General features: G+C 40.3%; 1 protein-coding gene across 9 annotated transcripts; it reads left to right on the top strand.

Annotated features, from left to right (window-relative positions):
- Window positions 1-2,514: 2,514 nt before the first annotated feature.
- Window positions 2,515-12,802, top strand: pax6b (paired box 6b). 9 transcript variants are annotated; one of them, XM_076286895.1, is made up of 12 exons: window positions 2,530-2,554; window positions 3,495-3,518; window positions 5,737-5,867; window positions 6,174-6,215; window positions 6,305-6,520; window positions 6,876-7,041; window positions 10,058-10,216; window positions 10,327-10,409; window positions 10,554-10,704; window positions 10,964-11,076; window positions 11,431-11,572; window positions 12,717-12,802. In XM_076286895.1, the coding sequence occupies exons 1-12, from the start codon at window positions 2,542-2,544 to the stop codon at window positions 12,800-12,802; spliced, it is 1,326 nt and encodes a 441-aa protein (XP_076143010.1). In that variant the 5' UTR covers window positions 2,530-2,541. The 9 variants fall into 9 exon arrangements, with proteins under 9 accessions (XP_076143017.1, XP_076143010.1, XP_076143009.1 ...); XM_076286894.1 differs by having other exon boundaries at window positions 6,305-6,535; XM_076286896.1 differs by lacking the exon at window positions 3,495-3,518.
- The last annotated feature ends 550 nt before the right edge of the window (window positions 12,803-13,352 follow it).

The raw sequence follows: 13,352 nt of genomic DNA, 5'->3' as shown, positions 1-13,352 counted from the left end.
TACAAGAGGTTGTTGGTGTTTGTAGATAGCTTGATGCTTATTTATGACAGCGAAGAGTAAAAAGTCACGTTAGGCCTACACTGTGTTTAGTATGGAGAATGGGGAAGCAATGACCCGTTGAGGAAAGGTGTCAGTTTGAATCATCCGAGCGATTCAACCGAGCGCCTTCTCTAAAAATGCACTAGGAGCACACTAGGCCTTGTTAGTTTTCTGTTCTTTGCGTGCATTTAAAGAAAAAATAAACAAATGCCATTATCATGTATTTTAAAATTAGCGAGCTCTATGATTGTAAATGACAAGCTTTCGCTGGCAGCCCAAGCCGAGTGGTACTGAAGCACTATATTAAATGTTAGGTTATAGTCTACATCAAATAATGTCAAATAATAATGATGCGACCAAATCTTGATATTTAATTTATATTTAGGCCTACATATTGATAATAGATGTGCAAAAGATCCTGAGTAATCTTTCAATTAGAATAGTTTGGCCATTATTAACAATTGCTTCTTAAACAGTTAGATGGGGATGAACGCCAAATAACTTGAACACTTAAGTTGTCACTAAATAAAAGCTAACACTAAGATGATTAGTGCATGTAAATTACACTGTGCTCGTAACTTCCTACGGGGCCATTGTATAGATACAGATGTATGTATGCATATGAATGTTGTTACTGCAGGATACTCTGTCCTGAATAAGCATGTTTAATTAAGGCGATTGTAGTTCGGGATTAGAGAGGGGAAAGAAATGCAGATTAGACCTAGTTAAATACAACAACATCGACCGAGTTTGGTACTAAGAATAAATAATTAACAGCCACACCAATAGAGCCGAAAGCATGACAAGGGAAATGCTCAACTTCAGTTAAGTAGCCTAGGCTACTGGCCACTGTCGCTACAGAAGACCGCGTGTTTATGAAACAAAACTAAATTGCTTAAATGTTATTATAATTTCACACAATTACTGCTACCCAAGAATTAAACAGAAAAAGCTAATACGTTTGTGGGAGAAGTTAACATTTTATATTATCTTTATTATTATTATTATTATTATTATTATTATTATTATTATTATTATTATTCCAGATAGCCTATCAGCTAACAGAAAAACCAAGGTGTCAAAAAAGTGGTTGTGTTTGGTTATATAAATGATTGTGTTATTTAATATATCCTAGGCCTACTATTGTAAAATAGTTGGCTAAATTTGTTTTCTTGTCCTAGTTTTCAGCACAATTACATCAAACACGGTGCATGAATTACATTTGCGAATCAAGAGTGAGGAGAAGAAAGCATTCAACGGGTACATTTTTGTGCTGAGGGAGAAAATGAAAGTCCAGACTCCTCCACTGGCCCCCTTTTTAAGCAATGTCATTGAATAGGTCCTTTATTGCAATTGTCTTTTTCCAATTGAGCGCCCTACTGAGCTGTTGTATCTTTTTTTACAACCCCTAACAACTCACCAGTTATACAATTACCTCCAGATATTTATAACGTGAAATTACTTTTCTATTTCCCCAAACGCTACTAAACAAAAAAAAAAACACAAAAAAAAAAAAACACATTGGTGTGCGGGCACCAGGTCACGGCTATCACTGTGACAGTGATGCTGGTGTGGGTAAATGCTCGCTGCTTGGGGGTTGGGTGCCCTCCGCGCTTTGTATCCTAGAGTTGTTGGTACGTTTAGTGGGAGGCTGTGTTGCTAGTTAGGGAGGCCGAAGTTTGCACGACGGGCTTGGGGATGGCGGTAGAAAGGGCCACATTGTTGGGATCCAGCAGGCTTTGTTGGCCTGCCTTCACCCCCTCCCGTTCCTACTCTCAGAGCACTGAGGCGAAGTAGACAGCGTGTGTCACTGTACTTTTGAAGAGAGGATCTAAAGAGTACGGGGCCCAGTAAAAACTTTGCACACCACTAGAAAATAGGTGAATAGCCTTGTCACATATAGCTTGCAGAAATATAGCGAAACATACATTACAGGCAAAACAAAATCAACAGAAAACATAGCTAATTAATTAGATATGTAGTATAAAGCTAACAGTCTAAAATAGACTGAAGTTTGACTAAATTCATACGTTTAAACCAGCAGAATACAGAATGTAAAATGTACTACGTCTCGAAATTCCATATGCAAAAGCAGTTGATAACATATGGGATTAAAACTGTACAGGGGTGTAGCCTACTAATATACTGTTTTGCTTTGTCCTAGGAAGGCATTAAGTAGTCAGCGGCAGATGAGGGGCTAAATTGTTTTAAAGCGGACAGTCAACTCTGTTTCCAGGCAAGTTCAAATATGCACGGAGAACAAAAAGGATATATCAGATCATTACATTTTGCCACCCTGGTGCATCAAAACTATCATCCGCAATTCCCTCGAATTTCAAACCCCATAACAAGAACTATAACAAGAAAATACGTATCTTATTAAAGCTGCAATTGTTTGTCTGAAATAGAAACGTCTATGGAATACTTCCCAATTAATCAGTTTCTTCTGTATTACTTATAGAATACCACAATCAAGCCGCGTGGGAGTCTGGTGTGGCGTCGATGATGCAGAACAGTAAGTACATTCACATATATTGTATATATATATATATATATTGTATATGTATAATTCTTTATCGCCACATCTGCAATCATGAAAGTCTCATGCGCAGTGCCGGCTACTCATGTTATTATCTAAAGATGCAATGTCTACTCGTGCCGGGGAGGGCTGTTAAGATACTTATTTTAATGTTTTAGATTATGAGTGGTAGGCTAGGCCTATATTTGTTTACTCCTTACAATGGTATTCCATGTTGCTTCTGCGGTCATGGCTGCGATGCATGTAGTAATATTTTATTTTGCGTAAATTATTTTTTGAGAATTACCGTGTTTAGACAGATGTAGCCAACTACAGGTAGCCTGGCTTAGAAGGGGCCTATGGGCCTTTTCACGGGAATATCTGCATGTATAAATGGTTTATTTAATTTACATAAACTGAATTTAGGCCTTTCTGTGGGTCTGTTGAAAGCCGGCCTCACAGATTGCACGTGAGAAAATATACCTGGCAGAAGTATTTCTTATATGTTTATTCAGCGCCATTCACTGACACGTACACGCGCAACATGCGCATAATCAAAGGGGGAGAGAGAGGCAATGGGGATATTTCGTTTCTGCTTGACTTGATATTAAATAATTGCAGAGCTGTCTGCATTACCGTTGGCAATGGCTGCCAAGTCGCATAACTGATAAGCGCTGCAGAAAGGGCCAGTGCAGAAAATATGGGAAATGTTCGTTATTTCATAAAGACGGTTTCCAGGACTAGATGTGGTCACTAAGAGACATTTATAAAAAAAGGAGATGAATAAATATTGTGCACAAACGTCTTTGTTCTAATTGCAATTAGCATTGTGGTACTTTTTAATTGTGAAGGAAAGTATGTGTGAGGCTGTTAAGTATGTATGAGGCTGTTATAGTAAAATAACCATATGAACATTTTTCTCTTGCTGCTGGACAAGAGGTGTATGACGTCTGTGATGAAGGTGTGTGGAATTACTTACTTGTGTTGTGATATGGTTACATATATTCCGCCCTGCCAGTGCAATGTTTACACACACACACACACACACGCACACACACACACACACAGGGAGGGAGAGAGGGAGAGAGAGACTTCACAGATGCTTGATTGAATTTTCATAGTCTTGCTTTTTTTTGATGGAAAATACGCTGAATTTCTCTGTATTCTGTCGAAAGGTCAATCAAAACAAAACACTAGCCATCCACCTCCTTATCTGCCTTGAATGAATGTTAATAGGAGGGTGCAATATTGCGACGTGTGGTTTCTGGTGCGAGTTGTCGTGAAGATATCAGCCTAGTGAGGCCCTGGGTTTGTCTAAAGGTCGCGGCGGGTTCCCCGTGCTTTGTATTCTTAACTCCTGGGTGTATATGGTGGGGAGCATCCAAATTGTCGACATATGTTTTCCCATTAGCCGACGAGCAATAAAATACAAGTCGCATAATGATCGCCACCGGGCAGCATCCCGAGCGCACACCGTTGGGAATTACAAGATGATTAAGACTTGACCTTTTGTGCTTTGGAATTTTATGTGTTATTTTTATCTGACGTTTATATCCATCATATTGATTTATTTAAATGTCATAAATAAAGGAGCACAGTTCAAGGCCAATAAACCTTAAATGCAGCTGTACTTATGTCCAAGAGCCTGTTTAATCCAGTTAATCCTGGAATTACAATAGATAGAGAGGATGATAATGGATTTCCCATTATTCTGGATCTTGTTTAAGTAAGATTATTACACATTAGGTCTCAACTGGGGTGACTGTAGAATGCAATTCCGTTATTCTGGCCATTAGTTCATTTGCATTTAAGTTACAGCCTTGTAAAAAATGGCCATGCTTTTTGGTAATATCCAGAGCAGCCTACTGCCATGTGTTGTAACCCACAACCTGAACACAACGGGGCTGTAGCGGCTGCAGGATTTGTTGCCAAATACAAACAAGAGGAGAAAAAACACTGTATGTCAGTTTTAATATGTTAAGAATCATGCGCGTTCACGTCCCCCGTGCCCGCGCATAGCCCTTAGCTACCTTAAAATGAAGCCTCCCTTGAAGGATAAACTAGTAGAGTCCAATTTTATCCGAGTGATATCCAAATGCAGACAGAAAGGGTCGTTTTATCATGCTACTATTTGTCGTGACGATGCGATTTTCAAAAGCAGAGCGGTGTCATAAAGTGACATGCCTGCCACAAGTGCTCCAACTGATCTTTTCAATTAGCCTTCCATGCATGATCCGAGGCGACTTCCGCCTATTTCCAGAAATTAAGCTCAAACTTGACGTGCAGCTAGCTTTATTTTAAAGACAAATGTCAGGCAGGCTCATCATATTTTCCCCCTCTTCTATATTTGGAGCTTATTTATTGCTAAGGAGCTGGCGCTCCCGGAGTCAAACTAACGGTGGGCGTCAGTGGGGAAAGGAGTGAGAGCAGAGACTCAGGCACACCGGGGAGGCTTCGGTTTGATTCGGTTCAAGGCTTGGTGGCTCTTCGCATTCACTCATTGGACTTTTGTTATCGCTCCGAGATCCCAAATAATTAGGTACGCAATTAATTGCTAATTAATAGCTTCTGCTTTAATTTGCGAAATCTTAATTGTGATTTCAGGAGTTGTTTCTGATATTGTGTTGTCATTGCTGCACAGATGTTTTTGGTGAGATTATGAGTGTTTTCAAGTTAGGCTGTATTTAAACACTTTAAAGAAAGCGCTTCGTGTTTAGTTATTGACAGTAAGGCACGAATGACTTTCAGTTGTGAGCATCCATTTTCATATTGCTGGGGATGTTTTTTTTATTTTTTATACATGAACGATGGTTGATGAGTAGCCTTATATGCATTTACTGAAGGTAGAAAGGAATACAGCATACCTTAATGGAAGTATTGGTGATAATAAAATGAAAATACATTACATGACTTAGTTATGGCTAGCACTTTTTTATCCATTGCAATGTGTCTGTACTTTGGATTCATTTAAATGTTGAAACTCTTGATTTTTAATTTCACTGTTTTGTTGTTTCTGCATGTATCAAAAACATTGTGTAGCCTATCATTCATAGCTGCATAGCCTATTGCCGAAAGACTAACGCTAATGGAACAATGTTTCCCTATTTTTGGATACATAGGCTGTTACGATATATTCAGGTGACTGACTTTGTCGACATTGTCTCCGTATCTGTGTGTAGGTCACAGCGGCGTGAACCAGCTCGGTGGTGTATTTGTTAACGGAAGACCCTTGCCGGACTCAACCAGACAGAAAATCGTTGAGCTCGCACACAGCGGTGCGCGGCCGTGCGACATCTCCAGGATCCTGCAGGTAACCATTTGTTTTACAGCGTCTTTAACCGAGATTTTTTAATCTGTAATATACATAAATAACATCTATACCTAATAACAAAACAGGAAAATCAATTGTCAATTCGTTTCTCAAGAAAATAAAAGCTTTTCTGATTTTGAACATCACTGACAACTCAGTGGCATTCCTAGTGATAACTTTGTCACCACTGTTACCACCATCCAGTTAAGATTCGTCGCAATATTGGACTTTTTAATCACAATATTTTAGGAAATCTATTATAGCTTACACGTTCTGTTAGCTTAAGGTATATTTTCTGTGTTATAGATGCATGTTGATGCAAAAGTCCAAGTGCTGGACAATGAACACGTAAGCTTATCATTGTTTGACGCATACTTAAAAATTTCGCAGTTGTCTTAAATAATGTATGTGAATTGTGCCTATTGTTTTCTATCCAGGTGTCGAATGGGTGCGTGAGTAAGATCCTGGGCAGATATTATGAGACTGGCTCCATCAGACCACGGGCGATTGGAGGTAGCAAACCACGAGTAGCGACGCCCGAAGTGGTCGGTAAAATAGCACAGTACAAAAGGGAGTGTCCCTCAATCTTCGCCTGGGAAATTCGTGACAGACTACTGTCAGACGGCGTGTGCACCAACGACAATATACCTAGCGTAAGTTCACAGACTGCCAGTTATTTACAATGGCTAATTCAATTTATCACCTGAAATGATTTCACACTAGATGACCACTGATCCATGCCATATTATTAGCTTTTAGCGCCTTGAGACAATTTCAATTGTAACTGGTGCCACATAAACGCAATTAAATCAAATAAAATTGATGTGCCTTTGGAACATTATTATTATTATTGTGTTATATAGCCTACATTTGAGATCAAAGCCTAAATGGACAGATAATAAGAAGTCACATGGTCAGCAGCTAATACTTGACACTGGAATGACATTCACTTCGGCTGGTTTGTCATAAGGCCTTGAACTGAAAGGTGCTTTTGTTGATGTCTTTCAGGTGTCGTCGATAAACAGAGTCCTTCGCAACCTGGCTAGCGAAAAGCAACAGATGGGTGCAGATGGCATGTATGACAAGCTGAGAATGCTCAACGGGCAGACGGGCACGTGGGGAACCCGTCCAGGGTGGTACCCTGGAACTTCTGTACCCGGGCAACCTAATCAAGGTGAGGCTTAACAATGGTTGTCAAATGCTCGTTATCACTCTTACTTATTATTTATGATTATGATGATTGGTATTATTGTTTTGCTATTTTTATCATTATGTAGCCTAACATGTATCATTATCATGATATTGTATTTTTCTCCTGAACACACAGGCTAAGCCTAATATTTAATAGGCCTATAACATAATAGGCTACATAATACAATAATTCCATACTTCTAGTATCTAATATTAGGCTACAGTAATTCAAATCAACTAAATAAATTGCATTGTTTTTTGTAATTAAAAAAAGTTGTTTGGATTTTTTTTTTTTTAAATGATTTTGGATTTCCAAATGCAATGACTGCATACTTGCTGACTATAATAGTTAGAATGCTTACGTTTGTAATTGCAATGTTGGGTGTAACACTGTACATAAATATTTTTGCCTGTATTGCCAACAGTAAAACTTTGATGACATAAGAATACAACTCAAACGCAGTTAGTCATTCGTGCAAAACTCTCACCTAGCAACCAATTAATCTCTAATTAATCATCCATCTCAATACCGCCTCTGTCTCTGCCGAGGACTTGCGTGACTACTGTCCATCTTTTCAGAGTAGGTGTCCATCCAAAAACTCGCCCCTTGCACCCCTACCCCCCTGCCCCACACTCCCCTGTCATCCACCCCCACCACTGGAAGATGAAGCGGAGAAACCGTGTGCGGGATCTCGGTACAAAGGACGATTCTGTCTCACGCAAGAATTTGTGATGGGAACAGCTCCGTCGCTATGTAATTGCTCATTAGAGATCGTTTAGTCTCTCATTAATACAACATGCACAGGCGTCTAGTTGGAGGAGACAGCTGGAGAGTAAATGTTCACCGGAGACCTCTGGACACGACATGGCGCAGTGCGCCAATTACACACGTCGGTTTTAGGGCAACAAAGTATTATTTAAAACAATAGGGAATTTACTAAACCATGAACATAAAACATGCTGTGACCAGCCTACACAACTTAAAATAAGTAACCGTTTTATTGTAGCTAATGTTATTGTAGCCCTGTAAAATTAGACATTGGACATTGAACACTGAATAAGCTAAAGCTTAAATATCACATAGCCTACTCTATTAGTAGAACATTCATTTTATACCACACAAAGAACGGAGAGATTGCAGTCTACTACTTGGACTGACTACATATTTCAAATAAACATACTTGTCTTGTGTGTTTTTATAATTATTGTTTGGATGTTTGTAATATATTGTCAATTTCTTAAGTAGCCTACAGCAGCCCAGTCTGAATGAGGAAATCACTCAATAATTAATTTCTCTTCCAGCCAGAGAGCGTGTAGGCTATGTAGCGATTTATAGGCCTACCAGTCACATTGGGAGTAACTTGGCCTACCATGCATTTGAGCCAACTTATTGGTCTACTCTAAACATGGGGATCGTATAGCTGTCTTTCAGCCTAGGGTCCATTAGCCTACAAGCATACAGGAGGGTTGTCTAACAGGGAAACAAATATGGTCCCCAGTCCCCACCTGACAACTGCCACGCAACACTGAAAATATAATGGATAGTTGGGGAGAGGCAAGTAGGCTAGAAAACTGCCAGACTGTTTTCATTTTCCTGCACTGTTGCACCTCTCTCTACAAGATTCCAAAATCCGTCTTTAAGATTTGAACACATTATTTGAATGGTGCTCTTAGAATGTTTTGATCCACTCTCCACAGCTGAAAGGTGCCGCAATTGGTTCTATCGTTCGTCGTGTTTTATGCCTGACTGATTGAGACACAGTGATACCAAAGAATGTTTTTTATTTCCAAGCCACTTACTGAAAGAAAAAAGAAAACACATCCCAAACGACGCGTAAGTAGTCTGGCAGACCAGACAAATAGGACGCAACACTTCTTTTGTCGGATTAGCCCTAAAAAAGTGAGGCCTTTGAGACAACCACACCACACAAGACAACTTAATTGTAGACCAAGAGTAATACCTGCTTTTCAAACACTGGTAGCCAGTCCGCAGTTTATAGGCCTAGGCTAGTCCCTAATCTATGACACCGGAGGACAAAATTATTTAGCGATGAATTATAGAAACGTTAAAGTAGGCAAGACCTTTGTAATTATTTCTGCCAGTGAGCAGAACTGATCAACTGAGCGAGTATGTATATAATTATGCATTAACAAAACGTAAACAAAACACACAATCACATGTTAGGTTTAAAATCATAATTTGTTAACAAATATAGGACTACCAGAGCGCACGAAAACTTCCGTCCCGACTCCCAAGAAGCTGTTTAAACTATTGGAATTAGATAAGCCTATTACAAAACATCTTTACAGCCAAGCCATGCTGGGGGTTTCAAATGAAGATATAGGCTAAATTCAAAGTGGCATGTAACGGGACGGCCCAGTAGACGTTGATTAATGACACAAGTGCGTAGAGGTTAACACAGTGAACTGAAAACGGGGCTGACTGGATCCTCGTGTTTAACAATGCAGAGCAATGCACGCCTTGAGAGAATCCTTTTGTCGACGCCTTCAATTGTGTACACTCGAGAATTCTGCCCACGAAAACTTTGGCAGGCCATCTCCGTTCAAACTTTAATGGTTTCCCCTTATTCTCGTGGCATTGTGTCGCGATGAAAAGCAACTCTTTCTATTCAAGTGCTGGTGATCACCTCAATGGCTCGACGCATACCCATATGGTGAATGGTATTGAAAAATCGTCGTACTCTGAGAGTAAGAGAGGGTTTAGGTTTCTAAACATTGCTGAGTCTGAAAAGGTCTCATCGCATCTCGACACATTTCTCTTAACCCTTTGAGCGCGTCTTCATTGTTAACAACTGATAAAGGATCAGAGGAGAGATGGTCCTCACCAAACAACAGTATTTTCCCACATTAACTCACTATTTGACAGGATTTGGAAACAATACCCCAAGTGATGTGCAAATTTGCATAATATTAATAGGGCTACATAAATATATTAAACAACTTACTCCTGACCAATTATTCTCTACTTGGTTGCACAGATGGATGTCAGCAGCAGGATGGTGCAGGAGAAAACACAAACTCCATAAGCTCCAACGGAGAGGACTCAGATGAAACACAGTTGCGGCTCCAGCTGAAGAGAAAGTTGCAGAGAAATCGGACATCATTTACACAAGAGCAGATTGAGGCCCTGGAAAAAGGTAGCCTCCTCACTCTCACCTGCATAGTAAAACACATAGCCCAGAACCAAGCGTTCATATATTGTATGCACATACTTAACGTATATCATATTTCTCAAATTTGTCTCCAGAATTTGAAAGAACTCATTATCCAGATGTTTTCGCAAGAGAAAGATTGGCAGCCAAGATTGATTTACCAGAGGCAAGAATACAGGTGAGTGATAAATACCTGCCTATTCATCACAAAAATAGGCACCTGATACTTCAGCTCTCAGATGCCTTATCACATGGAGTAGGCTACCATCTGGAAGCTTAGCATCCTCTTCTGGGTCTGATGGCTCTGATGTTGTGTTCGCAGGTGTGGTTCTCAAACAGGAGAGCAAAGTGGAGGCGAGAGGAGAAGCTGCGGAATCAGCGCCGACAGGCGAGCAACCCCTCCAGTCACATCCCCATCAGCAGCAGCTTCAACACCAGTGTCTACCAGGCCATTCCACAGCCCACAACACCAGGTAGGCCACCGAGGGACCAGGCCCTAGCCAATCACATTGAATCTGTGGGCAGAGTTTAAATTTCACCTTTGAAAAAAAAGGGAATAGGCCTATAATTAGTTGTAGGCCTATTATGTGTATGAGTATGGAATAGTTATTGAAGTAAAAAATAAAATATTAGAATATGAAATAGTAAAATATTAGAAAATATTATATAGCCGTAATAGACAAATCATGGTTCATTCAAATGTAATTCTCATACAATTCTCTGTCTTCTCAGTGTCTTTCACATCAGGGTCCATGTTAGGCAGATCAGACACAGCCCTCACAAACACATACAGCGGATTGCCTCCCATGCCAAGTTTCACAATGGCCAACAACCTGCCTATGCAAGTAAGTCTTCCACAAGCAATTTCCCCACCTTCCTTAGCAGTTATACTGTGTTCGGTGTTTGTGTGTGCGTTCTGTCCTTGAATGTGTTGTGATACCAGTGATAAAAGCTAGCCCAAATATATAAGCCTTTACTGAACAGTTGCATCACCAAGCACACGCTATAAACTATTGAATCAAACAGCCTTTGGATTTGGGGTAAAATCGTTAGCTTTAGCAAACGCACTATACACAAACACCATTGCTAACCATATGGCAGCTCGTTCTGTTTGCTAACGTGGCAGGCAGAATGATTTTGGATGAGAGCTGTGCGTTAGCACCTACCCGGAGGCTAATTGCTATATTCTCTGTTTGTAGCCCAGCCAGACATCCTCCTACTCCTGCATGCTGCCCACGAGTCCCTCTGTGAATGGGCGGAGCTACGACACGTACACACCCCCTCATATGCAAGCACACATGAACAGCCAATCAATGGCCCCTTCTGGTACCACCTCAACAGGTAGGCCGAAAAAAAAGAACCTCTTGTTAACCTGCTTGGTGATGATAGTGAAAAATTACTGCCATTGATTTTTTTATGCTACCATACATCCTAATTAGGCAGGGTACCATCACAGAGTGCTGTCATATACAGGCAGCATATTGGGGCAGCCGTGGCCTACTGGTTAGCATTTCGGACTTGTAACTGGAGAGTTGCCGGTTCGAGCCCCGACCAGTAGGCACGGCTGAAGTGCAGGCGCCTAACCCCTCACTGCTCCCCGAGCGCCGCTGTTGTTGCAGGCAGCTCACTGCGCCAGGATTAGTGTGTGCTTCACCTCACTGTGTGTTCACTGTGCTGAGTGTGTTTCACTAATTCATGGATTGGGATAAATGCAGAGACCATATTTCCCTCACGGGATCAAAAGAGTATATATACTTATACAGGTCTTTCACTCCATGTACCTGTGATGTTCCTTTCATCCGTTATAGAATATAGCTTATACATGTTGCATATCACATCATTCATTTTATATTTTGTATAGTTATGTATGCATGTTTACATCCAATTTCATATTCCATTTACCAATTTACATCACTACCCTATGTCAACATGTATTTCCTCATTACTCGTTTTGTATAATACCTGTATCTGGTTTGCATTGGCCTTATACTCTGATTTAAGAATTAAGTAGGCCTACCACTCGTTTGCATAAAAAATGCCCTGTTCTAAATGTAGTCATGTATTAGATATGTTCAGGTCCATGAACTAGAAGGATAATATAGTATTTCCTTCCAATTAAAAAAAGTATTTTGTTGTGCTGAAAGAATTGTATTTGTAAATGAAGTGACCATAGTGGTCTGAACTGGAGAGATCATTTTGAAATCATCACAAGAGAAAGAAGTAATAGCACAAATGGGAGCTAAAGCAAGCTCTAAACTGTAAACAATTACTGGTTGAGTTCTCAATAATTTTCAAATCAAAAACATAAACATAAACATAAATCATTAACATGAATAAATAAACATAATTGTAAATCATACTTTTAAAAAGATACAGACTTCATTTTTGATGCAATGTCCCCATATTGAGACAGAAAACAGTATAAAGTGATGTTCTCTGTAGCAGTGAATGACAGCGTCTCCTCTCTCTCCCTCCCTCTCTGTAGGACTCATCTCCCCAGGAGTATCTGTTCCAGTCCAAGTTCCAGGCGGCGAGCCTGACATGTCTCAGTACTGGTCAAGACTACAGTAAAGAGAAGAGCTACTTCACCCTCTGACTTTCTCACGAGGCATCTGAGACATAGCCACACACTGCGCGCTCTCTCTCTCTCCGGCAGTATTCTGTGTACATGTCAGCACGCGCACACACACACACACAAGCACAAACACGCACACACACACACACGCACACACACACACACGCACACACACACACACACAGACAGACAATGGCAAAGGAGGACCTGGAGTGGACAATTTCATTTTGGGATTGTGCGCTGTTCTGTGACTTTTGGGAAAACTTGAAGAAGAGAAAACAAAACAAAGGCAAAACACGGAGGAACAGAGCAAACAAACAAACAAACAAACAAACTAAATCAAGCGTACCGACATTTTTTCATTTTCCATCTTTTTGGTGTATTTCTATAGTTCCATTTCTATGTTTTGACGTAAACATGAGAACAACTCTGGACGGACAGCTGGGAGTCCTTGTTGGTCTTTCATTAACTCACACTGGCTGGAACCCTGACTATCTGTCCCATGGCTTCTTAGTAAGCTTATATCAAGAACCTCTACCAGACTTT

This window comes from Alosa pseudoharengus, unplaced genomic scaffold (assembly GCF_046254945.1).
Source record: "Alosa pseudoharengus isolate Yale_2024_CS ecotype anadromous, Long Island Sound unplaced genomic scaffold, YU_APseudo_1.1 YU_APseudo_1.1_scf_16, whole genome shotgun sequence".
In the NCBI taxonomy this organism is placed as follows: Eukaryota; Metazoa; Chordata; class Actinopteri; order Clupeiformes; family Clupeidae; genus Alosa; species Alosa pseudoharengus.
This window is presented reverse-complemented; position numbering and strand designations above follow the sequence as displayed.